General features: G+C 41.4%; 1 protein-coding gene across 2 annotated transcripts; it reads left to right on the top strand.

Moving 5' to 3' along the window:
• The first annotated feature begins 2,903 nt into the window (after positions 1 to 2,903).
• dpy19l1l (dpy-19-like 1, like (H. sapiens)) lies at positions 2,904 to 26,530 on the top strand. 2 transcript variants are annotated; one of them, XM_029452025.1, is made up of 22 exons: positions 2,922 to 3,291; positions 3,726 to 3,750; positions 3,863 to 3,950; positions 5,928 to 6,065; positions 6,472 to 6,592; positions 8,780 to 8,873; positions 9,086 to 9,143; positions 10,287 to 10,378; positions 11,417 to 11,516; positions 13,446 to 13,523; positions 15,152 to 15,238; positions 15,464 to 15,523; positions 15,880 to 15,960; positions 16,498 to 16,599; positions 16,879 to 16,950; positions 18,136 to 18,215; positions 18,824 to 18,848; positions 20,266 to 20,385; positions 20,513 to 20,687; positions 21,509 to 21,608; positions 24,219 to 24,344; positions 24,503 to 26,530. In XM_029452025.1, exons 1-22 carry the CDS (start codon positions 3,069 to 3,071, stop codon positions 24,663 to 24,665), a joined length of 2,208 nt encoding a protein of 735 aa, XP_029307885.1. In that variant the 5' UTR covers positions 2,922 to 3,068; the 3' UTR covers positions 24,666 to 26,530. The 2 variants fall into 2 exon arrangements, with proteins under 2 accessions (XP_029307886.1, XP_029307885.1); XM_029452026.1 differs by lacking the exons at positions 24,219 to 24,344; positions 24,503 to 26,530 and having other exon boundaries at positions 2,904 to 3,291; positions 20,513 to 20,718.
• The last annotated feature ends 882 nt before the right edge of the window (positions 26,531 to 27,412 follow it).

Genomic DNA, 27,412 nt, shown 5'->3' with positions numbered 1-27,412 from the left:
ATAATTGACATTGAAATCTGTTTTTGCATAGCATCCTTGTGTATCTAGAAAACATTAAATGTATTATTAAAGCTGCAGATCTCAACATGGATAGAATTGTAGATATTTTCTCTGTTGCATTAATATGAACTAATGAAAAAGACTCAGATTTAGTATAACATTACATAAACTCTATGACTGGATTAAGTGCAAAGCTCAAAGACACACAATCCTGTCAAGTTACGTAACACATGTTCCTTTCCCCTCAGACTCATGACCTCAGCTTTGACTCCATGTTCAACTTCATCCTCCTTTTTTTTTTGGCTCCCAGTACCGAGCCGGCGGAGAAAACAAACACGCTGTCTCACGAGAACCTTCTCATCCCTCCCTGGTTTTCTCAGCCACCTACGCCTCCCGAGCCCACCACCACATCGCCCACCACCACATCGCCCTGAGCGGGAACACGCAGACACTGTTTGTGGAGTTTGAGGGACGCTGTCATGATGTTACCACCAGAGAGCAGAGAGTTTTTCTCCTCTTCCAACTCATCTTCCCTGATGTTACTGTCTCTGTCGTCAGATAGAATCTATGGCACTCGAGTTTCAGCCTAAAGGAACCAACATCCACACCACACACTCCTCAGTTGCTATATTTATTTTTAAGGAAAATACAGTTTTTATTATCCTGAGCATCTGCAGAATCTCTCTGCCATCCACAGATGATGATAACAAGGCTGCTGTCAATAAAATGTGAATTTGTTGAAACAGAACCAGATGATGAAGAAAAATAAATAAAGAATAAAGAACAATTTTGAAGCACAAATGATCCCTTTAAATAATGTAATAAACTAAATCTCTAATCGCTTTGAGACAACCAGAGCCACTGTTGTGAGTCTTTTATAATGCAAAGATATTGTTAACCTTTAGTGACATCTACTGGTTTGGAAATGCTGGTGGAACTTGCAGGACCAACAGGGATGATAAGAACACATGCTCCCTGACAGATGGTCATACTTATGGTCAAATTTCATATTCATAGTTTAATAGTAAATATTTATTTTCCTGTCTGGTAAATAAATCAGGTTTTTATTTATATTGTGTCTTTTTGGTAAAATCTGTTTAGCCAACTCTGGGTTTCACTGTATTTTTGTGGTATTTATTGTCTTTATAATAATAATAATAATAATAATAATAATAATAATAATAATAATAATAATAATAATAATAATAATAATAATAATAATAATATGTATTTGTAAACTACTTTTCTGAAGAAAATAAATACTAATTGATTTACATATAATAATCCCAAAAGCAGCAACATATTCTATTATTTATTGTTGTAATTGTTTATATTCATAAACTAATTTTGTTAAGAAAAATATGTATGAGCCAGTGATTCCAGTGTTATTACTATGTATTAAATCTAAATATGTCTTCATGTGGCCTGGTTAGGGTTTAGATTATGAAATACTAAATCATAATTAGTATCATGGTTATAATTTAGTAAATCAAAATGATGAGATATTTAGTCAAAAGATTGACTTACAAATTAAAGACTTTCGTTAATTAGGATTTAAGTAAAGTTTTGCTCTTTTGAGCGTTAAATCAAAATTATAAGATCATCGTTTTACAAATTTTAAATAAATTTGACTTTTCTAATCCTCTGAAATTATTTACCAGGCGCCGAAAAAAACCTTTTAAATTATTAGAATTTATCTTAATTAATGAAAGCAATGGTGGAAGAAGTATTCAGATATTTAACTTAAGTAAAAGTAGTAAAATACTCTGTTACAAGTAAAACTCCTGCAGTTAAAATCATACTCAAGTAAAAGTACAAAAGCATTAGCATCAAAATAAACTTAAAGTACCAAAAGTAAAAGTACTCGTTACGCAGAAAGCACACACATTACATCACTGAGTTATAATTAGTGATACACTCATTTATATCACTTTAATGTTGTAGCTGTGTTTTCCAACAATAATACATAATAAATCATCAGTTGATTTATATTTTGTATTAATAATCTAAATCTGCAACGTCGTATCTAACTAGAATCTAAAACTACATTATTTGCCTTATAAATGTAGATGAGTAGAATTATAAAGTAGCATAAAATGGAAAGATTTTTAATTTTAAATTTAAAAAGTACAGTACTTGAGTAAATGTGCTGTTACTGTCCACCACTGCATGAAGGTATAAATGCTGTTTCAATAAAAAGAAGTCCAAAGAAATACTGGAATCCTACAATATAGCGACCATGTTACGTTTACAACTTTTATTTATATATATTTTTTATTCCAGGCAAATAAAATACAAATAAAAAAAAAATTTGACAAAAAGAAAAGAATAAGACAACAAGAGACAAATGAAAATGAAAAGGATCGCTTCAGTAATTCAAAGAATTAGGTTGACAGTAGCGATACATTTAGAAACTGAAATAAACATATACATGTACAGCGTATTTAGTGTTTTATATAGTCCCACTTTTCACTACAGCTTTTCTTTCCCCATTTCATTTAGTGTTGTGCTACTTTATATTGGTTTATAGTAAAACAAATATATAATGATAATCAAAAAGAAACTGGCTTTACAATAAATAAAAATGGATTCAAATTATTCATATAAATATAAATATTAAACCTAACAGAATAATAATAAAGTTTCATCCAGCATAACATTTAAAAGTGTAAATAAAAAAAGATTTAAAAGCACTTTGTCCTGTGTGTGTGTGTGTGTGTGTGTGTGTGTGTGTGTGTGTGTGTGTGTGTGTGTGTGTGTGTGTGTGTGTGTGTGTGTGTGTGTGTGTTTTAGCAGTATGGTAAACTGTATGGTACCCGCTGCTGGACGTTGTCACGGTTACCACCAGAAGCTCCTTGCAGTGGCGGCACGCGGCCAGTAGGGGGCGGAGCTTCATCAGATTTGCGCGCGTGTGTGAAGAAGAACCAGTGAAAGCATCAGTCAGGTAGTAAAGGGGCAGATCCGTGGACCAGATACGAGCAACTGTGGGGCTGCTTAGCTCACACCCCTCGGGTTTTTTTTCTCAACGGACTCTCGCTGCCTGAACCTCGGCTCTTCCCTGGGAAATCATGGTGGCTAAAAACAGAAAACAGACCGGGAAGAGTCCAACGACCCAGACTGACCGCGACAGGAGCCCGCTTGTTTCGCCCCCTGCCAAAAGTAACGTTAGGCGAGCAGGCAGGGAGGGCAAAGCTTTCAACGGCTCTCATCCAAACGGGCTCGCGGGCATCAGACACAAGCTCGGGCTAACTCCTTCTGCAGTCGCGAAGCTGGGAATCACTCTTCTCCTCGGTAAGTTAGCCTGTTAGCTTCTCGATAGACCCCCTAGCTAACGGCTGCTAACGTTTTGTACACCAGTAGCATTAGCGGATCCGCTAAATTAAGTTATCTCCGCCGATGATTAGTTGGCTAACGTTAGCTCACCTTAACGCTAGCTCACCAGCGTTAGCTACCTAATGTTGCTATTAATTAAAATCATACAAAGTAGTCCGTGTTCCTCTCTGCTTATGTGACATAAATAGTTCCACACGTGTTAACAGGTTTTCTGGCAAAGTTCAAGCTATTGTTTTTATGATTTATCTACTAAATGCACCGCTGTAGCCGCCCATACTGTTGTCCAAGTCGTCAGCCCTGTAGTTCTGGTTTCGGTGTTGGTGGCTTCTTTCTGGACCATGAAGTAGCATTTTATTTTAGCAACAGTTAAAGTTGATCCTCTCTGTCCACAGCTGCTCTGACTGGGTATCTCCACTGGTAAGTTGCTCTCTCAGCATGTTATTACTCACACATTACTGCTGTGTTTACTTGTGGATGCAGCTCTTATCTTACACATTATTATTATTATATTTCTCCTCCTTATGATCAGGCATCATCTCTCACAGCTGTTTGAGAATGACAGGCACTTTTCACACTTGTCAAACCTGGAGAAGGAAATGGCTTTCCGGACAGAAATGGTAAATAGATTAATATTGTTTTGTTAATTTAAAATTAGAGATGCACTAATAACATTGTTTTGAAGCTGATGCAGCACTTTCCTGATCCATGCAAATGCAGGGGATAAACGTATAGGTTTATTGTCAAAGGAAGATCCTGGCACTTCAGGGCTGCAACTAACAATTGTTTTCAGTATCACTTAGTCTTAAAATAACTTTTAGATTTATCGACTAATTGCTTTGTCTGTAAAATCTGCAAAAACAAAAATATATATTCTTTCCCAGAGCGCTTGTTGACGTCTTCAAATGTCTTGTGTTGTCCAACGTACAGTCAAAACCCCGAAATATTCAATTTGCAATCATATAAAACAAAGAGAAGAAGTACATTTTGATATTTGAGAAGCTGGAACCAGGAAATGTTTGTTGCCCGACAAATGACTCAAATGATTAATAGATTATCAGAATAGTTGCAGATCAATGTTTTTGTTTTATACCTCCAATTGTTTCACCTGTAAATTCTGTGATTTGCTACCAATTTGACCCTCGCCTTACACTGGGAAACTTGCTTATAGAAAATAGAATATATGAACCGTATTAATACTATTTAGGACCAGTAAAGACATCTTCTGCGCTCTCTGAGGCAGCAACTGTGATATGAGTTTAATCATTGTGTGTCGGAGCATGAGCAATGTCCACTTTATCAACAAATGATAGCTTGTGATGATCCATGACACAAGATTCATGTAATCTATAAGAGCAGTAGATCACAGTGTATCATTAGAACTGAAACCTTCATCTATTCGTCAACTGACAGAAATGTAATACAATTTCTAAGTCATTTGCTTTTCTGTGCATAATTTGATTGAAGTTTTTAAAAATATTTGGACTGTTCGACAAAAGACAGCTCCTTAGGTATAAGGGAATTATGACGGGTGTCTTTCAATATTTTTTGAAATTTTATTGACCAAAGGATTAAGCGATTATGCAAATAAATAATGGGCAGAAAGAAGTGGTAAAAATGAATGTGAGTTTCAGCCCTATCCTCCATAACGGTACTGTCACATAAGCCTTCTGTTCAACAAAATTGCTCTGCTGTCAGCCTTGACAAAGATGTGATGTCTTTCTAATGTGGGTTATACAATTTATCTAGAGCAGAGCGGAGCGCCTGCGAGCGATGCTGCAGTTTGTAATCTGGCATTGTGCTATCTCACAAAACAAGGCGATTACACCGCACCGGACTAATGACATTGACATTTCCAAACACAGTGTTTCTATTTGATATCCAAGCCAAGTTGAACGAAGGTGAACTATGACCTGCTCGTCTGCCAGGCATTCGCAAGTAAAAGCAGTCGAGAATCTGTCAGTTTTCCAGACTTATAAATAGAATATTCAAGGCAGTAATGTGACCGTTCTGACTCCATAGCATCTGCACAGTCAGATACAATCATCATCTCCTCCCACAGTATTATAAACAACGTTAAACTTCTCTACCGTTTTCTGCCACTTTCTGTCTTGGTCTCTACACAAGGGTACAATCAGCAAATGTGTGTTGTTTAATGACATATAACATATGTTTATGCCTCACTATGGCTATAAAAGTCGCTGATATTCAACATGCAGCGCAGGCTCCGCGTCCTTCTGAGAGATGACAGTGAAGGTGACAATTTCATCATATGCAAACAGGATATTTTTCTTCCCTCACCCCTGCTGTGTGCTACCGATGGGCTGTGAACCGTTGCCATCTGCTGAGACGTATAACTCGCTCGTATCTTCCGTCTCAGTTGTGGAGATATTTTTAGCGTCTGTCTGCTGTCTCTTCCTCTCTGTGTCACTCTGCTCTCTCGCTCTCTCTCTCTCTGAGCGTCTGCTTTTTTCATTGTTTGTCTTTTTGGTCTTCTTACTCTGTCACTCTGCCTTGACATTTCTATTTCTAATCTCATTCTCAGTTTTGCTGTATAAGTTTAATAAAGTGTGTGCTGTATCTTCTTTTGGTTCCAGGGTCTGTATTATTCCTACTACAAGACCATTATTGAAGCTCCCTCTTTCCTGGAGGGCCTCCACATGGTCATGAACGATCGTCTGACAGAGTACCCCCTGGTTATTAACACACTGCAGAGATTCAATCTGTATCCAGAGGTAATGCTCATTCTGGATATTCATATGAGTTGGGGGTGTATGGCAGCTTTACCCATTTCAGTGTCTTTTTTTATCAGACTTTAAACTGAAACATAATTGTGCGGGTTCATTTCAGGCCAACGCCGATATTTCATTTTAAAGCCTTTATCTGCCGATATCATCTCTACTGTATAAACTGACATCAGAATTTAGTTTAAATCTTGCTTCACACACCCGTTAAGCTCTTTCCTCTAGTTCAATTGTATTAAACAGTCGCACTATTTACTCATTGATCAGTGCAGCAAAGATCAACCTTTTCTGCTCAGGGTAACAATCTAACACTTCTTGGAAAAGTTTGAATCCTGTGTGACAGAGAGGCTTGTTGTTTAAACGGGCTTCCAAACTCTCATCCGCCTCTGCTCCCCAGGTGGTCCTGGCCAGCTGGTACCGGATGTACACGGGTGTAATGGGATACTTTGGGACTCCCACTAAGATGTGCTGGTCCATCAACAGAGGAGAGGGACTCACTCCTGTGGACAGCTGTGAAGGTACAGACCGTTGCCTCGGAGCTGCAGTCTGATCTGCAAACACACACACACACACACACACACACACACACACACACACACACACACACACACACACACACACACACACACACACACACACACACACACACACACACACACACACACACACACACACACACACACATACACACACACACACACAGCAGGTTGAATGATTACTGCATTACAGCCACATAGCTTTCCTCTTACGACCTGGAGCTACACTAACATTTAAAATACTCGTGCTGACTCACACACAGTGTCTCGCTGAATTGACTGACTGACTAATTTATTGACAGACTTTAATGATTTTTCTTAAGTCAAAACAGCCTCAAGGGGAGTTGGCAGAAAATGTATAAATATCACAGACTGAATTCAACAAAGGAATCAAGCAACATTGATTCCTATGTTATACTTTCAATCAAAACTTTAATTAAATAGTTTAACAAACGTGCTCAACGGGGGGGGGGGACAGCTTGCACAATGTGGCCTCCAGCTGCTCAAAGCTCCCTAACTAACACGTTATATCGTGTTGGTTTGATACGTACAACAATTTGTGCTTTTATTTTGGGCGGTTGTTTGCTGCATCTTTCTTGGACTTCTTAGAGACTCGAGGAAGTCACAAGCACGGCTCAGAAAAAGAGCTTTTGCAAACTGTTGAATAGTTTCTATAATAAATGACTTTACTATCGTAAGATAAAGATAAACGGCAAATCCTCTGAGAACCTGAACTTAAGTAATGTCTGCAAATGATTGACTCTCAGCTAATCGAAAATCTGCTGTAAAAATAAACAAGCTGTTGTCAGCTGTGTTTAGTGGAGCTGCAGTCTGTGTGTGTGTCCCCCCCCACCCCCGGGTCGATGCCCGGGGGTGGAGGTTTGTGTAAACACTGCGGAAACAGCCGCAGTGTTTACACAAACCGCCTTGCATAAGAGCTAACGGTCAGTAAAGTGGGAACACTTACTGTAACTGTCGGTCAACACATTATTATCGTAAGACCTAGAATAACACATTTGACTTAATTTCTATGCTGAGCCGCTATTAGAACAAACTCCGTTATTTTAATGAAGGAACCTTATTTTCTGTATCAAAAAGACGACATATTATTATTCGGTGTAATATAATGTTACGTCTCGTGTCTTAATTAGGTTAACACTTCAGCAAGTCGGAGGGAAGTGTTGTAAGTTCCATACATCTCAAATATGCCGCATATTCTCGTAATAATATTCGTTCCTCTTTTGTGTTATTAAAATCTAAAACATATGTGATCTTTATAAACTTTCCCCTGCAAAGGGATACTATAGTGTTTCTGCTGCTCTCAGTATACTGCTAAAACACAACAACATGCTTAATAAAACTAACTTGTGATAAGTTTAATTTATACTACAGTGCTTGTCATTGCTAATTCCCTGAAGTCTCCGTCTCACTGAAACATTTGCAGAAATGATGCTGTGTCGTGTATATGACACAACATGGATTTGTGAAATAGTAATGTCCAGTTTTGTAAAACATTTCACTCGGACTATATTTTTGTTTATGACTTGGATAGCTTATAGAATACCTGCTTTATCATATTTGCACAAAAAGTATATGATAGGGATTATCATATGTAATGCATATAAATACAATCAAATGTTACAACTCGTACTTACTTTTTCATGTAGTCATCCAAAAATAAATGGAAAACGTGGCTTGAATAAAAAGTCCTGAAGCAGGTGACGGGGGTGTGGCCTCCTCACAGGGAGAGCAGAGCGCCGTGAACCAGCTCTGCAGAGGCGTTACCTGCTTCATAGGGCTACTTCTGTGCATTGACCTAACTTACAGTTGCTGGAGACCAAAGGCTTAGGTGTGTTCAGGGAACATTTCCTCTCCTGTGTTGGTTTGAGTAGTTGTTGCGTTCTCTGTCGTTTATGGTTTTAATTCATTTTAGTCTGTAAAATATTTAGAATTTAGTGAAACTTGTAAAGTAGTAATGCCACATTTTGTTGCTCCTTCACAACATGTGCCAGTGTTACCGTCCAGAACCAGACGATGTTTGGCATTTCTGGTTAATAAATGACTTATTACTCAACTATAAAAAGGATGGTTGACTAATTCATTCATCAATTCGCTCCATTAGTAACCTTTAACCTAAAGCATCTTGTGTGTGTGTGTGTGTGCTGTTAGGGATGGGAGACCCGGCGTATTTCTACGTGACCTTCGTGTTCCTGCTGAACGGCGCGATGATGAGCCTGTTCTTCATCTACGGAGCGTACCTCAGGTAACTCCGCTCCCGCCCCGGCTCTTCCCCCGTCACGCTCCGACCGGCGTCAGATACGAGCGGAGGGATCGTTTCTGTCCATGTCATCGCTCAGCAGTCACACTTGCACAGTTTGCTGGTTTGTCTCCTGTTAAATATGGATGTGAGACATGAGGATGACCTTCTGAACCCGTCGTGTGCTCTCTGCCTCTCTCTCCGTTTCTCCTGTCTAGTGGCAGTCGACTGGGCGGCGTTGTTACCACCGTGTGCTTTTTCTTCAATCACGGCGAGGTGAGTGCGCTGCCCTTTCTATACGTGTCAGTGAGCCAGGAGAGCTAAAGGCTTTGATGCTTCGTCCTATAATTCTGTAGGATTCCTGCTTTACTTTGTTTTATATCATATTAAACTGAATATCTTTGCATTTTAGACAAAACAAGACTCGTATCAACGTGTTTCACTCTCGTCTGACATTCTATAGATAAAACAATAAATCAATTAGTCTAGAAACTAACCGGCAGATTAATTGATAATGAAAATAATAGTTAGTTGCTGCCCTACTCTCAAACACCAGGCTCTCCTCGTTCCAGTCTTTCCTTTCCGTATGTATGTATAAATACTGGTTCCCCTTTTACAGAACAGGGAACAGAACACTTGAGAAGTACCTAACAATTTATTTTGGTACTGATCCAAGTCCTTTTGATACTGAAGTCCCATTCTTATAGCTTAAAAACTAGATCAGATAAAACGATATGTAATCTGCATCTGGCACATTAAAATAGCAGCTGTGGACTGTACATGTGGCACTCATTATTCACAAGCTACTTGATCTAAATACTGAAGGTCCTGGTTCAAATCTATTAAGTTTACGAGGTTAAACTATAGTATTATAATAACTATTTAAATAAACTGGGAGAATGTGATCTGTTAAGTCGTTTCATTAGAGACGTCTCGTGGGAGTAGGAAGAAGAAAAGGTCCACTGTGGTTGTACAGTAGCGTGAGAGTGAAGCAGTGATCTGTGGGTCGAGTACAGACACCAGATCACAGCCAAAAGTAACTTCATCCTGTCATCATGTTTCTCCTGGAATTTAGCGAAAGCCAACATGTTAGTCTGGCATAAGTCACAGTCAGTGCCGGCTGAAACTGCCGATCTTAAAGTGCCTGACAGATTTACATTACAACACGTGTCCGCATGGATGAAGAACACAGACGACCCGTCACCTGCAGATGTCTGAGATTAAATGCAGTCATGCCTGTATAAATACAGGATTTAAAAACTGTAGTTATGTAAAAGCCGCAGAGGAAGAAAATGCTTTTGAATCACTAAATCCCTCTTTGTTTTTCCAGCCACTGCGATGTCTTGATTTTCTTTTTAATTTGCATGTCTGTGTGTGTTTCTGTGTGCGTTTCTGTGTGTGCCTCTTGGATGTCATCAGAGCACTCGTGTGATGTGGACTCCGCCCCTGAGGGAGAGCTTTGCCTACCCCTTCTTAGTCCTGCAGATGCTCCTTCTCACCTACATCCTGCGGTAAACTCGCCACCGGCCTTCCTGTCTTAAAATCACAGATGTCCAGATTATCTTAAGTCTTTTTGACCCTGTGAATGCTCCATATTGCAACATAAGAACGCCAAAAATAATGTCGGAGGAGAAGTTCTTCTGTAATCTTTACACACAAATCTCACCGTGTGTAACTTAGTGGCTATTTCACAGTGTACCAGAAGGTGCACATACAGTACACACTCCCCCATGTGATCATCTCAGAAACCATGCAGCTCTCTAATTTTCAATTGTGGAACATTGTGCAGCGGATTAGTTTGGTGTTCACCCCCCCCTAATCTAATTCTATCCCGGTGCCTGAAATCTTTGTTGGGAGAATAACAAAAAAAGATGGAGACAACCTCTGCTTTTCTTTGCATTTGAACTGTTGAGTACGTGAAACATGATCTAACAGCTGTTCCCTTGTCACGTTAATATGAGACAGGCGACAATTTGCGCTGTGTTGTAATTACTGGGGTGAAGCGGAGCTTGCTTCTGTTGTCTGCTAAATGGTGCGCTCGAGCAGGCAGCGCGGTGAGCTAATGTACTTGTCACAAAGACTAGTAATCTTCTCATTGCACATCAACCGGCGGACGCCACCCTGTGTTCTGTGAGTGCAGCCAGTAAACTGTGACTTCTTCCACCACCGGCTTTAAAAGGAGAATGAACTCCGTGTCATATTTCTGAGGCTGCCTCGCTACATAACCGGGGCTTTGTAGTACACTCACAAGAGTGAAATTGAATGCGTGTGCTTGTGTGTGTGTGTGTGTGTGTGTGTGTGTGTGTGTGTGTGTGTGTGTGTGTGTGTGTGTGTGTGTGTGTGTGTGTGTGTGTGTGTGTGTGTGTGTGTGTGTGTGTGTGTGTGTGTGTGTGTGTGTGTGTGTGTGTGTGTGTGTGTGTGTGTGTGTGTGTGTGTGTGTGTGTGTGTGTGTGTTTTTTCTCAGCTCTCTTAATGCATCTTCTCTTATCTCCTCTACACCCACACTCTCTCACCACTATATTTATTCTTTTTCTCTCTTTTCTCCGCAGGACACGGAGCCCGAGCAGGACGGCCATGGTCGCTCTGGGCATCTCCAATTTGTGCTTTATGCTGCCTTGGCAGTTCGCCCAGTTTGTGCTGCTCACTCAGGTAAACAGAGAGAGCAAGAGAGACATTGAGAGAGAGAGAGAATGTGGGAAGAAAGCAGAAGGGGCAGAGAGATTAGGGAGAACATAGAGACTTGGAGAGAACAGAGGACTCTGGCAAGGAAGATGCAGGATTGCAGAAGTTGGCTAGAATGGGAAATAATCAAAGCGGTAGGAGAGATTGAAAGAAAAGGGAAGGAGGTAGTGAAACTAAAATGACTTTTACGTCTTCATTTAAAGGGAAACGTCAGTTTTTGTCAACGTGAACCCTTTTTCCCATGTTTTTGTGTCTCTTTTTGAATTGGTCTAGTATTGAGCAAGAGCACTGCAACTGCAAAACTCTCTGCAATATAATCATATTGTGCAATTCCACATTATCTTGTGACGTCCACTAAAAGATAATAATATAATAAGTGCCAACTTTATGGAAAGCACCCTGCACAGATAAAAAACAACCTTTCACTTGATTGGGGCTGTTTATTATTGTGTCAAACCAAGTCTTGCTAAAGTCTCGTTCTGAGATCTTGCGAGAAGACGACGGTGCAACGACAGTGAGAGTTGGAGAGAGAAGTGCCGGTGCTGTCTGAGTTTGTTGTTTTGGACTACAGAAAGAGTAGCTTAGCGTTATCTGAAGATTCACGGCTGAGTATTTCCGTAATGTTGTCAGCTACCAATTTCAAAGATTGTTGTCTCCATTAGTGACCTGGACACAAACGCAAGGGGAAGTACAGATTGTTCCAGAGATGCAGACGAGCAGGTTAAAGAGTGTAGGCAGCAGACAGAAGAGCCGCAGTTTGAACCACAACTCCAGAACAAACGCTCACTGCAGCGAGCATCTGGGATCCGTTCAGGCTGCAGCTTTATGTACCGGGTTTATAACACAAGACGAGTTATTTAACTATGATTTCTGTGTTTCATACTTGTAAACTGCTAAATAAGCCTGTTCACCTCGTCCACTGCGTGCATACTGAAGACTGTACATGTGTGGAAGGAGTGAGAATAATGAAACAAAATACACTCTACTGCTGTTTCTCCCCTCCTTTCCTCCGCTCTCCTTTACTCCGCTCTCCTTTCCTCCGCTCTCCTTTACTCCGCTCTCCTTTCCTCCGCTCTCCTTTCCTCCTCTCTCCTTTCCTCCGCTCTCCTTTACTCCTCTCTCCTCTACTCCGCTCTCCTCTACTCCGCTCTCCTCTGCTCCGCTCTCCTTTCCTCCGCTCTCCTTTCCTCCGCTCTCCTTTCCTCCGCTCCTTTTCCTCCGCTCTCCTTTCCTCCGCTCTCCTTTTCCTCCGCTCTCCTTTACTCCTCTCTCCTTTCCTCCTCTATCCTTTCCTCCGCTCTCCTTTTTAGTTTATATTTAGAGTTTAATGCGATTCAATGGCAATATAAAAAGATACACATAAAGTGCAGTCCCGCTTTTTTGATCAGTTTCAATTCAGTAAGTTTGAGCATATTTTGTCCAGCTTCTATCAGAATTGCATCATACGTTATTTATATGCATCGACATTAACTTTTAGGTCCCTTTTTAAGAAACCAAGGTGGGGTGATGTGTGGAAGTTAAAAACTGAAAATATGCGTCTAGTAAGGTGTGAATGTGAGAAACTGCCCCGGCTGTATCACACGCACAGACGTGCAGCCTGGGCCTCCACAAATAAACTTGACCTCAAACAGTAAAACAAAACATTTCCAATAAGTCCAAAATGTGTCGAGCAAAGTCCACATTTAAAAAAGCTCGATGTCACCATTTCCAAAACACACAGAGTTTATCTTACAAAATGTTCTGCTTCAATACATATTTATTGCCGTTTAGCTTTTTTTAACAAAATGTTCATAAAAAAGAAAGACTGAGTTAATCATAATAATTCATCATTAATAATTAGTTTATGCTGATAACTTTTCCTGGACTATTGTCAAAGTTGTCTTTTTGTTTCTTCAGGTGGCTTCTCTGTTTGCTTCGTACATCCTGGGTTACCTCGGTGCCGCCAAGATGCAATCCATCCTGGTCACTCATATGGTACCGTACACAAGCTTTCCAAAGTCTGACACAAATCCATCCGTGTGAAAAGTGTTTCTCTTTCCTAACTTTACGAAGGCTGGGTCATGACCGAAACAACTAGATCACGGGTACAAGCGGCCGGAATGTGTTTTCTCAGACGGGTGGCGTCTCCCTTAGAGATAGGGTGAGGAGCTCAGCCATCAGGAGAGACTCGGAGTAGAGCCGCTGCTCCTTTGCGTTGAAAGGAGCCAGTTGAGGTGGTTCGGGCATCCTTACTAGATGCCCGAACCACCTCCAAATTGAGAAAGGACCTCAAAAGAATGTGGAGGTGGAGGTTTCCGGTAGTTTGATGGATCACTATGTACATTAGGGTTCACTGTGTGGGAGGATTATGTGTTGTGCCCAACATAAGTGAAGGCCTTTCCAGCTGCTGTCCCCTGAGCTGTAATGTGCTCTGCCTCGGTTCTCCTTATCTCGCTCAGCTCCTCGGCCGGGAGAATTTCATGAGCCGCGAGGACAACACCAGCCGAGACGGGGGTGACTTTCTTTAGCATTAACGATGCCCCTGTGCGTGCAAGACTGCCTTTTTAGTATTAAAGAGGGAGGAGAGGAGGCAACTTGCTTCACCCTGCCAAGGACAAAAGTACATCTGTGATGATGTGTAAAGATGATTGTGTTCTGGGGGGGTGTGTTTGTGTTGTTCTGGCCGTTCGTCCCTCTCCTCCACATTCTTTGCCCCTAATCCTTTCAGCATGCCAAGCTGTTAGCCTGGCCCTGTGTGCTCCACAGATAAGGAGAAGGCTCTTTGTGGTAAGATGCTGGAGATTTGTGTCAAAGGAAGGCATATGCCTCTGCATAATTTAGAGACTTTGGCAACGATGACTTTGTGTGTTTGTGTTTGTGTGTAAGAAAAGAAATACAGACACACAACCATGCATGTGTGTCCTCTATGACCTACAGCGTTGTTAATGAGCCTGAGCAGTGTCACTTGTTACAGGGAATACAAACGTGTAGGACTGCAACTAACAATTACTTTCACTATCAACTAATCTGTAATTAAGATTAGAGAAGCTTTATTGTCGTCCTTCAATATACAGCGCAGTAAAGTATATAGATCTGAAACAATACTGAGAGATGATTAATCAATTTGTTGATCAGCAGAAAGTTACTCTGCAATCATTTTGATAATAGATAGACAAATGTAATATATATTATATATAATAATGAAAATAATAGTTTATTGCAGCCCTAATAAATGATCAAAATGAAGCTGGCTCGATGTAATTTCTGTTTTTACAAGTTAGTTGAGCTTCTCTACAATCTTTCCTCGCACCCCCTGGGTTATAAATGCTCTGTCTACATAATGCATTATTCTACGCTTCATGTGGGATTAAGCATCAACAGTTCATTAAATAGGATTATATTTAGCTAGTGGCTGTTTATTTAAAGATTAATGCACTGGTTTGAATCTCTGGAGTGTTTTTCCACAACACTTTCACACAGAAAGATTCATCATCAACACTTAACACGATCTATCCCAGAGATGTTCTGTGTAATGGAGTAGTTGTGCTTCCTGTTGTACGTCTGAGCTCACAGACATGCACATCAAGCTGGTGAATGACGCCTCCTACCTGTTGAACCTGCAGATCACTCTCGCCGTCTGCTTTGTCCTGATGTTTGGTAACTCCATGCTGCTCACATCCTTCTACGCCTCCTCGCTCATCTCCATCTGGGTGAGTTGGATCCTCCAGTACCATTCATGTATCGTTGAATCTTCTCCGATGTATTGCGTCGGTCAGGACACGTGCGATTAATGCCTCCAGCTGGTAATACATTTGTTCAAGTGAATGGACTTGAAAATGCAAAACTATTGTTGTGAAAATATGTTTGTGTTTTATCATTTTGGGTGGTTATAGATGAATTATTTTGTGGTTTTCTGTTTTGGTGAATTATTTCAGGCAATCATTGCATTGAGGGATCGATTTGCTCAAGTCTTCAAACCTGGCATCGTCCTCTGGGTATGTGCCGATGACTTCTGCTTGTGTTTGGAGGGTCACACATCATTTAGCCGCTTCATTATGTGACTAAAAAGCACATTTCATATTTAAATGTTTAAATTCAGTGTTGTATATGTACTCTTATTGTAAACGAGCATATTACAAATACACATCTATTCATTATGCAGCCTTTACTTTGCAGCAGTTAGTTTGTTTCTCACTTAAATGAACACTAAAGCTTAAAGAAGTCAAATATCGGACCTGGCTGTCCAGACAACAGCCTCCCAGGCTTTAATTACAGGTTCCTGTCCAGAGTGTGTGTGTGTGTGTGTGTACACATGTCAGCCTGTCAGTGTGCATCTCCTCTCCCTCCTCAGGTCATGCAGGGTTTGGCGTGGGTTGGCTCCACAGTTCTGCTCAAATTCCTGCTGTCCACAGTCCTCTGTGCCTCAGATGATGTAAGCTACAGAAACTTGCACGTGGAAATATTCAGTTTGAATCGTGTTTACAGTAGATTGTGTTCCTTATAATGATAATTACTAATTTGACAATTTACTTAACATCCAAGTAACGGCTACAAATGTTCATAGAAAATATTCACGTCTAATTTTTGATTCTTTGAGAAAGAAATCAGAATTCCTTTCTCTTTATAATCTCAGAGAATATTCAAGTTTCTTTCTCATAAATGTACCACTTTCATCTCTGAATATAACCCCCCTCCCCTCCCCTGGTTTTTTACCTACAATTGCCCTACGACACCGCACAAAAATAATTCTTGTGTATCAGTTCATATAACGTGTTGACGATGCATACTACTCCACACTCTGTATTAGCTATTCCAACCGCCTCATTAAATGTCGTGTCATGTTTAACGCAAACATCAGAAAATGCTTAAAATGTGCAAATTTAAACATTTAAGTCAGGAATTGGAGGATTTTTAAAGAAATGTATAGAAAACATGTCTGGATTCTGTCTTTTTTTGTGTGTCTTTCCAGGCTCACATCAGTGGACTGATCAAGTCAAAGTTCACGAGCTACCAAGACTTCCACACTCTGATGTACACGTGTGCTGCAGAATTTGACTTCCTAGAGTTGGAGGTAAAGTCAGTTTTTGCCCTCGATCAGAGTTGACGTTTATCAGCGAACACTTCAGCTCACGAGGATGAGGGGGGGTTTGTGTGAAAACCATTTATTTTCATCATCATCGTCAGAAAGCCTGCTGTTTTCTCCCAGCTGGTCTCAGTGCAGCCAGGTCTGTCCTGAGTAGAACAGGAAAAACTGTTATTTAGTTCTGTGCTACACAGCTGGTTGCGTGTTGTGACTGCAGTGTACAGTCTGCATTATTAGATTTCTCACCTTACTGTGTCTCTCCCTCAGACCCCTTTACGTTACCTCAGAACGTTGCTGCTGCCCATCAACATGCTGGTGGTTGCTCTCATCGCTGGGAAGGTACGTTTTCTTGTAGCTTTTGGACAGCAAATAACCCGACGTCCCAGAATACGTTTAAGTAAAGAAGTCGGGCAATAATTGGCCTTTTTCCATCATTCTGTGATCAGATGTGTTGCTGCACACAAGTCCGCCAAAGTGAAAGTAGTTGGTTACTTTGAGAAGTTTGAGGTGTTCAGCCTGTCGTCTGCAGCTCTTCATCTACCAGCTCCTGATGAATTATAGCGGTTACATTGCATTTCCTGTGATTACTTCAAAAATCAAAGTCATGTTTGGACAGGAAAATACTTTAAACGTGAAGCTGAAGCAGTTCATAATACTGCAAATATATAAATATTGTAATACTTTCATCAGTGCGCCAAAGGCTCAGCGATAAACAGCGACTTAACAAACGTTTATTTAAATGCAAATCTTTGATATCATTAGTTTAACTTCACAAAGTACGGCAGCATAAAGAGGACAAATTAACTGGAGGTCCACTTCTCAGCTTTTCCAGAACCACACGTCACATGCACTGCACTGTCATCACAAGTCAACACATTCAGTAATCTCTGCGTGCATCTACATACATCACGCGTCTTCTCCTGTTTCCCAATCTGTGGAAGTGAAGAGTCTTCTGTGTAGCTTGCAGTTGGAGAACTTGTGCAGATGTGTCAGACCTGCAGTAAGACGCCTCCCGTCTCACCTTTCAGAACAATCCAGCAGGCAGTCACACATGAAGTGAGACGCTGGCTCACGGCAGCAGGAAGACAAAGCTGGGAGTCGATCTGCTCTGTTCGCTATGCATACATTTATTCTACCCCGAGGAGAACTGTGTGAGGAGGGTTTCCTATTCCAGGTTTTCAGTTTCAGAGAAATTGCAGTGGTTTTATTCGCTCTGCATGGGAAGCGTAGCTGACATTTACATGTGTATATTTAAGCCTTGAGAAAGGACGAACAGCGAGATTTATTCCTGATTCCTAAAACATGACATATTTTTGGGGACAGAAGCATCAGAGAAAGAAGATATTTAAGGAACTGCTCTTTATGTAGTCTAATCTCATTACGCCTTGCCCACGCTAAGCCAAGAATACTTAAGTCGATTTGACAAAGCATAGTATCCAGCACACGAGCGAGCTGTAAGAAGATCTTCTCCTGCTGTGCACTATTTGTTGGAAACATGACGTTATTCTAACCATTACTTTTCAGACTCTCCAGGATATAGTCCGGTTCCTGAGGGACGGAGGGAAAGCGTCGGTCAAGCCTGACGATGTCGATGAAGCTGCAGGGTGAGCGTCTCTCTATCAATTACTACTTTTAAGAAAGGTCGTAGACACTTGAAACCAAGTCCTGCCCCCCCCCCATTTTCAGGCATTGCGAATGCAATGGTGTCAAGATTATCCCTGTGTAACCACGGGAAGTGGTAGTAAAGGGGCGGTGTTATTAAAGCTTTTAGTGAATAATATCTTAATGAATAATACATTTTCCTCAATCAAGCATTCGCACATTATTTCGTAAGATAGCGTATTCAATCCATTGTAGGTCAAAATGAAATGAGAATAAAACTCTTATTCTCTTAGATTAAAGTGACGCATTCAAAAGAAAAGAACTCAAATATTCTCTGACATTATAAACTCTTAAATTTACGATCAAGAGCTACGATTTTGGATCAACCTCTGACTTTATTTCAGAGAATATCCTTGTGTTTTTAGAATGATAATAAATTGTATTTATAGGCGAATAAACAAAACCCAAAAGTGCTACCTTTTCTCATATTCTTTACTTTGACCTACAATGACCAGAATAGGCTGTGGGACGTTTTCTCCCAGGTGGACAGCTGACTTTATAACTCTATGACTTTATAACTCTATGACTTTATGTCTCTTCTGTGTTGCAGGTCTGAAATAGCCGCAAGAGGAGAGGTGAGAAACTACTTTTCACATCCTTTATGTTATTGTTAAATACATCACCAGTTCTCATGATAACACCTCAGTGTGAACTCGGACGCCTTTTTTTTGCAGCCGAAGCGTTCCATTTTTCTAAATCTGTTTTATTTGATTAGCTTCCTCCAGTACAATAAGGTCTGCTCAGTCACTATGTCCCTAAGTGAGTTTCATCCCTTTTCTCATTACTTCCAAATGAAAGGCAGCTTACCCTACTGCTATAAAATCTCCCTGCGCTGCCTTTTGTCGGCTCTCTCTCAGCTGCTTCATGTCATCTTCTGTAATATCCCTCTTTCCCAGGGCGGGAAACGTTCACATGTGCATCCAATAGCTGCAGTGTGCGGAGGTTTCCAGAGTATCCCAGATAATTGCTTTAATGTTTCTGTATAGCTCAATGAGCTCTGCAGAGCCCTGAGGGTGTTCTCACTCCTCACAGCGCCGTTCAGAAAGATCAAAGCTTCATGCTAATGTCATGATACAGAGTGCAGGTCACTTAAAGCTTCCTCTAAATAGACTTCACTGGCAGGGCAGCACGTTGCTGTCACTTTTTAGGAAATATGCATTTGCAACGATTTAGAACAGTCTTCAACGTTTTTCAGGCCAAGGAACGACGAGTTGTAGTAAAGGGGCGTCAGGGTTAGGTGCTAGGGTTACTTGGGGAGGTAGTTAGGAGCGCGTTCCGGCTAATGTCTAGGTCTAATGTCCTAATGTTGAAGACCTATTATTTAGAACACACAATTCATTCAAATGAATTTGAAAGCAAACCACGTAGCATAATCCCAACCTACGCTGCAGCACGTTTCTCCTCCACTACCTTAAATAAGCTGACAAGCTAATGTTCCTGTGAGTCAGTTGGATTTCACCTCAGCATGCAGCTTTAACACACAACATTTCCTTCTGTGATGTCGAAACCAAAATGTTCCCTCACATTACATCTCTGATGTCATCATTTCTCCATTCTGTGAAAATAATAGCCGAGCAACTGGGCAAGCAGTGGATCACAGTTCATCTTAAGAATTTAAACCGATATATAAATAAATGTTTTCAGTTGTAAACCTGCTTTCTCAGATCTGTGCCATATATTGCTTACTGTACAGATCCTAACAAAAATAATATTTGATTCAAGGGGACACCAGCTTCTTTAATTTGGTCAATTTCTTCTTCAACACTTTTTTTCTGAACCTCTTGAATTATGGGGCAATATGAAGGGGTAACGTTTGTACACGTGGGCCTTTTGTTTGTTTGTTTCTCATGTATGCGCACGAGCATGCAGACACTCGTAACACACATGTGCAAAAGGTTTCACTCTATACCACTGATCGACAGCTAGTGTCAGTAAAGCACCAAGAAATGCAAGCCAGTGTGCCTACACGGTGTGTAACTGGTCTCTCTGCAGCTGGTGTACCACAGCCTGCAACTGGTGGCGTTTGCTGTCCTCGCCGTCCTCATCATGCGTCTGAAGCTCTTCCTCACGCCCCACATGTGCATCATGGCCTCGCTCATCTGCTCCAAACAGGTAAAATAAAAATGCAAAGTTTACTTTTAGTATTTGTTTTCTGAGTTTCTTCTGAAGTTCATTACTAAGGAGATTATCTGTTTGTCCTTAAGTAATGTTCTATCTCTCTCCCTGGCGGGTCTGTCAGCTGTTTGGCTGGATCGGGGAGCGGTTTAAACACCAGGTTGCGGTGTTTGCAGTCATGGCCATCATGGCCGTGCAGGGAGTGGCCAACATGCAGGCCCAGTGGGGGATCATAGGGGAGTTTAGCAACATGCCGCAGGAGGAGCTGCTCGACTGGATCCAGGAAAACACCCTTCCTGGTGAGTGAAGTCGCCTGTTTCCATGGCTACAGTAGGTACATTTCCATCCACCTGTTTTTAAGTGAATTTTCAATTTGAGCATAAAATAACCCCCGAGTGGAAATGCAGAATAAATCTTAAAAAGTCTGTCACCCTTTAAAATGTGTTTTTAAATCAATCTTTTAAAAGTCTTAAAGATGCTAAGATATGGGAGGTAGTATTCATTATAATATTAATAGTATGAATTACTTGATAAATTAAGTTGTTTTTCACCGTTTGTGTTTCGACTGGCGCTCTTTATATTCCGCCATCTTGTTGCTCCATCTTCTTCTGCAGTGGTATAATGTTGTTTACGACCTAATAATCGCATAACGGTAGTGGATGGAAATAAGCATTAATTTGCATTTCCATTTAAAAGATATTCTCAAAATTCGGTTCAAATTAGCGATACATTTGGATGTAAACCTGACTAATAAAATATCAGTAAAATGAGTTGGATAATCACAAAGTTATTAAAGATTACATCAGAAGTTTATGATTAAGTGCGACAATACACAGCACCAAGAGAGCTTCTCGTTCCATTTTATAGCCTTTATAGTTCTACCAAGCATGAGTCCCGTCAGGTCCACTTAGTATCTGAAACACAGCACGCTGGACAAAAGTATTGTTTCCTTTCAAAGGTCAGGGAGGTAAAGGTCAACGTGTGACAAGTGGGTGACATCTTTGTTGTTTCTCACAGTTAGTATAGTTCTGGTGAATTTAAAGGTTAAAAGACATGTAACTGGTAGAGCAGAAACTCAACAGCATTGTCTTGTTTGTGGTTTTGTTTGTGATTGATGCAGATTCTGTGTTTGCTGGGGCCATGCCCACCATGGCCAGCGTGAAGCTTTCTACAGGTCGGCCCATCGTCAACCACCCGCACTACGAAGACGCTGGTCTGAGGTCAGTGCAGCTCACAGCAGCAGATCACTTTTCTGTACAATTTGTGTAAAATCTACATCTCTTTATGTAAATGTTGTGGAAAGATTAATTGATACAGGTCATAAAAAGACACAGCTATATGATGCAACATACAGCAGGATACATAAAACATGGATGAGTTTAGCTTCAAATCCAGGACAAATGACGATAACTTTATCACAAGCTTGTAACAACGTTATGTGAGTTCTATTTCATTCTTACTTACCGCCAGAGGCAGTGCTTAGCACTGAATACCTGCAGGTCGAATATTTATATCAACAAAGTCACATGTGACCTTGGATGACCCCAGTCATGTATAAGATCCGGTGTCATCGACGAGATCAGTCCTTAATTTCTTCTCACTAAGACGCAGGCGAATACTCTCTTAGCATTCGCTTGAGCTAATCATGAAGTACACTATTACTTAAAGTTTGTCGCTGTAGCCACGCAACCGCGTTTGTCGGAGCTGCGGGTTACTCGCCCTCCAGAGGCAGGGTGCCACCTTTTTTGGACCTTCGCTCTCCTCCCCTCTCACTGCATATACTGCTCCCTGGCCTGGTGTTTCTACAAGTTAGCAGTGTGCTCTAGCTCACGCTAACCTACAGACTGCATCAGTGAAGGAAGCGCTCTTCTCACCTCTCACTGCATATACTGCTCCCTGGCCTGGTTCTCTACAACAAGTGCTCTCGCAGCAGCCCTCACCAATGGTATGGTTTTGTTTTCTACTGCGTGGTTGCCATATTTAGCTCTCCTGACTGTAACACCTGTATGGCTCCTCTTCAACCAGAAGACAGCCATGACCTTTGCCCCTCTTGCCTTGGCCTCGAGCATCTGAGGGAGGGCCTCTGAAGACCCATCATGTCTCGTGCGGTGAGGGCTGCTCGGCTGGCTGAGGTGGATCAGATGGGTGAAGCTGGCGTCCCCTTGTCTGAGCAGTTGACTCCAGCCCAACCTACCCATGCTAAGCGTCATGCCGCAGAGACTGCGGGTGCTTCGCCCAAGAAGAAGGCTAAGTCTGACAAACTGTCTTGGTGATTGTCTCGATGGCAGCTTCAGCCACTCAATTTAATGAGTACAACGAAGAGGAGCCCTTCTGTGCTTCCAGAAGCGGGCCTGGCTCCTGTTCCTCAGTTCGTTGCTCCTTTAAAACGGCTCCATGGGGGCTTTCATTCGCATGGCGCTGGCTCGCCTGCAACTGGATGTATGGCAGTCGGAATCGACGCCTGCTAGTGCTTTCTTCAGGTGCACTCCAGCACCCACCACCTTCTCTGTTCCTCCTTCTGATAATATCTGAGGGAGTTACATGCATGGTGGAGGGACACCAGGGCTCTCTCCCGTCTCCCACCTGACGGTCGAACCCTGGCAGACATGCAGGATGCGGCAAAATTTGGCCTTGACCACATGCCAACTGTTGAGCCTACCATCGCTTCCCTCATAGTTTCCCCTGCAAAATGCCAGGTGTCCTCAACCCCAATGTCGGGTCACTGATTACCTACTTTCTACGGCTTATGATACAGCGGCACGCATGGGCCATATCAGCAACTCCCTCTCTCACTTCATGCTCGCCCTGTCATCTTCCCTGCAGCAGAATGCCCTCTGCGCTTCCTCCACCAGCCTCAGTGATGCTTCACTACAAGCTTTTGCCGTAATGTCAAGAGAACTCCACATTGGTTCAGACTCGCCGCCAGGTTTGGCTGGCACAGTCACCTTTGTCAGAGGCCTGTAGAAGGACCCTCTGTTCTGTCTCAGTGGAACCGGGGTAGCTGTTCGGCTCAGCTGCCCTACATGCTCTAGAGCGGACTGTCCAGGCTAGGCAGACCAGACAGCAGTTCTCGGGTCTTCGTAGGGCACCCCCACCAGGGCAGCCACGGGAGTTGGGATTGAGGTCCCTCCCAGAGCCCCCCGGGGCAGGGATTGAGGTCTCTGGGCCGGCTGTCGGCTTTTTTCCCAGCAGCATCTCAGCTACTGGGAAGCTTAAGCTTCAGGTCTTCTGCAGAGTCCCTCTGCTCCACCTTTTATGAGGTAGGAACTCGGGATTCCTCGCGATCTTATACATGACGGGGGTCATCCGAGGTCACACGTGACTTTGTTGATATAAATATTCGACCTGCGCATGCGGGAGACAGAAGATATTCAGTGTTTAGCACTGCCTCTGGCGGGCATCCATGATTCACAGAGCCCTGCTTTGACTTCCATGTTGTGCTACAATCCTGCTAATGTACAAGTTAGCGCTGCACAATATTGGAAAAAAACTGACATTGCAATATTAAGAAATACAAGAATATTCACCCTTAATTTTGTGGGCTGCATTTTAATCCAACATTGCAACATTGCCCCCCCCCCCCCGCACTGTGGACAGTCCACCCGGTTGGCAGGAGTGGCTGTTATCAAACGTCTGCAGGTTTAAAGTTCTGCATTAACAATAAAGAAGTTTGTCCTTCATTCATTCTTAAAACTGTGTGAGTGGTTTATCTGTAATGTTGATGATTTGCATGTGTTTCTTTTTGTCATAATGTTTTTTTTAATTATTTTATTCTTTGACTAGTTGTTCTCCAACTCATGCATTGCACTGCTGTATTGTGTTCCTCGCAGGGAGAGAACCAAGCTTGTCTACTCCATGTACAGCCGCATGTCTGGAGAAACAGTGAAGGGGAACCTGATGAAGCTGGGAGTGGACTTCTTCGTCCTGGAGGATTCCTGGTGCACCAGGCGAACCAGGTGCCTCAACATCTTCTTTCATATTTAGATTCTGGGTATTTGCTTTTATCCAGGGATAATATCAAAGATTTGAATTTAGTTCAAATGCAGGACAGACAGTTTGTACTTGTCATTGACCTTGTCTTCATTTCTCTCTCCTTCCTCTTCACTTGGCTCAGGCCCGGGTGCAGCATGCCAGAGATCTGGGACGTTGAGGATTCCCAGAATGTTGGTAAAACTCCCCTCTGCACCCACATGTCCCGGAGCTCACGACCCCACTTCACCACAGTCTTTTCCAACGACATTTACAAAGTTCTCAAAGTCCCCAAAGAACTCAGATAACACATTGGGACGGACTAGTTCAGCACTTGTTCTTTCCACCACTTCTTTCTTTTACAGGTTTTGATCAGTCACTGCCATTGCTGCTTTTTACTCAAAGCCCCACAGTTCCCCTCGTCAGCTGTGCTCTGATTCACCAAGCGGTTGGACGCGCCAAAACACTTCGCCATGAGTCTCTCCGCTCTTGGTGCGCTCACAGTACTCAGTATTTTTGACTTAAAGGAACTCCTTGTTCCCCACATTTTGCCAATCATCCTTATTGTTGCATCGTTGTCGTCCAGCAACGTTCCCATTACGCCCATTGGTACCCAAGTGAAAGCCAAAAGGTGTCGTAGCTTTTAATTGGTTTGCATTGGTTCTGTTTTATAGAATCTTTAGTTTAAAACACATTGTCTTCAAAGCGATGCTGTTCATACGACAGTAATGTTTCTTACTATAAGGAATACTTTTACTTTGATTTGCTTAAGAAGTACATTTTGTCTGGCAGGACCCATGATGTCCACATACTGTGAAGTAATACCCTTTGCAACAAAATGTGACTTCTTCTCTTGTTCTGCACAGTGTTGATCTCTGAAAAGAGTTTTCACTTGTACTGCTATGTTTATAATTTATTTGTGTGCAAACTTCAAGTTGTTAAGATGTTTTCTTCAGAAGCCAACAGTGTTTTACGAGTCTTTGGAATCACAGGGGGAACATCTGTTCTTGTATTGGGAAGCTTTTAAAAATATTCTTCCTACATATCACTCCGCTTTAGTGTCCGGATGGAAGGTTTTTAACTAAAGTTCACATCTGAGACGAGCTTTCATTCTTAATTCAGTTCTAAACTGGCATAAAGACATTTTTATCGCAAAACAAGTATACTTCCCCGAACTGTTCCCTGTAACAACCTTTCTGTAAATACCCAACACAACGTACGGCCTTTAAAAGGTTCTTTTTGTTTCTTTCTGTATTTTCTGCCAAAGGAAGTCTTGTTATTAAAGCTGCGTGTTCGGGGTTCTGTAACGCATAAAAGACGTGTTTTTTTATCGGTTTGTGAGTTCTGTAACAGCCAATCACAACTCTGTGTAGCAGTGGGTTCTATGTAAATGGTAGCAGTCGTCGGTTCCTTCTTCAGGGTGCATTAATGACCGTTTAGGATTTCAGGAAACAGCTGAAGTGCTTTCTTGCCCAGAGTTAGATGAGAAGAGTGATATCACTCAGAGATATGAGGGGTATCGATCTTCTCATCCAACTCTGGGCAAGAAAGCAAATACATTTATCCGCCAAAATGTTCTATATTCCTCTAAGAGTAATCATGTTGTAGGAGTGGCAACATTAACGCTTCCTGATCCCTCTTCCTCCTGCAAGAGCGTGAATTTAACACGGATATTTGGTAGTTTCATGTTTCCTCCTCCAAGATGATGCCACGTCCTTCACAATTATCAGTGACTACTTATAAAATACTCCGTGATGGGTTTTTCTTTTCTAAAAGTTTCTCTCAGCTTTAATGTATTTTTTGTGTATGAACTTGCAACGCATTGAAATCATTTGGGCTTTACACATCCTGGTGCCGGAGATTTCACTGACTGGGCTTCAGGATGAGATGAAAGAATGAGTGAACAATTTTAAACGAAACAAAAGAAAGTGGGATTAAATGTGCCGGAGCGAGCGGTTGAACAAATCATACAGTGCACATTTAATCTGTGACATTTTGTCCATCTGATTTCAGAAGTGATCTTGTAGGTCAAGTGCCCGTTTTTAAGTCGTCACACTTCCCGAAATACTTTGACATAAAAAGTTTGTTCCTGTCGCAGGCGTGTTTCAGATGTCTTTTATAATATTTGTCTATTTTGTCTGTATTTTCAAAAATAAAGTATTTGCCATCAGCACCTTTTTTTGTCTTCGATGTATGTTTGAAAAATGGAAATCTGACGTCTATTCCCTTTCACATCTCACAAACTCAAGAAGGTGTTTGTGTCCCGAGTGAAGCCAAATGTCAACGTTGATTTAAATTTACGTTTTATATCTTCAAAAACGTATCAAACACACTTATTTTATTTGACTTGACCTGAACAGTGAATACAATCAGTACATAATACTTATTTTCAGTAGTACACATAATACATATAGTAGTTAGCTATTAAAAATTGTAGTAAAACAAATGCATATTTATACATTCAGGAGTTAATTATATTACAGTGTCATGTCTTGTTTTACTTCCTGTCCTTTTTTTCCCTCCCTTAGTGATTGTTGATTTGATCCTTTTGTGTCCATCCATATAATAATATAATATATAGTAGTAAGTCTGTTTTCTGAAGCAAATTGTGAAAATGCACGACAGGAATGCACTACTGGTTTTGTTCCATTTTGTTTCGTCATGTTTTTCTTATAGCGTTAGGGTACAAATGCATTTTGATGTACAACCTTGTGTTGCATAATGACAATAAATGATCCAGAAATCATTTCACACACATTGTCGGCTGATATTAACACAAAGATGATCAGAGTTTATCTTGACTGTTTCCAATCGCTATCTTCTATCTAACTTCAGACCGACAAACTCAGCCCCATAATACAATTATATTCACCATGCGAACACTCTAATTCAAGATGAAAGTTTTATTTTATTTGCTTTGAGTACATACAACAGCATTGGCTAAATTCTTGCAAATTAAGTCAATTTCAAAGCTAGTCCAAGGCGGAGCCGAACACCTCCACCTCAGCCAGTTGCAGGTCCTCATGTCTTCCATGGTTAACTATGATAACTATGT

The sequence above is a fragment of the Cottoperca gobio genome, chromosome 16 (assembly GCF_900634415.1).
Source record: "Cottoperca gobio chromosome 16, fCotGob3.1, whole genome shotgun sequence".
In the NCBI taxonomy this organism is placed as follows: domain Eukaryota; kingdom Metazoa; phylum Chordata; class Actinopteri; order Perciformes; family Bovichtidae; genus Cottoperca; species Cottoperca gobio.
Note: the sequence above shows the minus strand (reverse complement) of the source record. Positions and strands in the feature narration are given on the sequence as shown.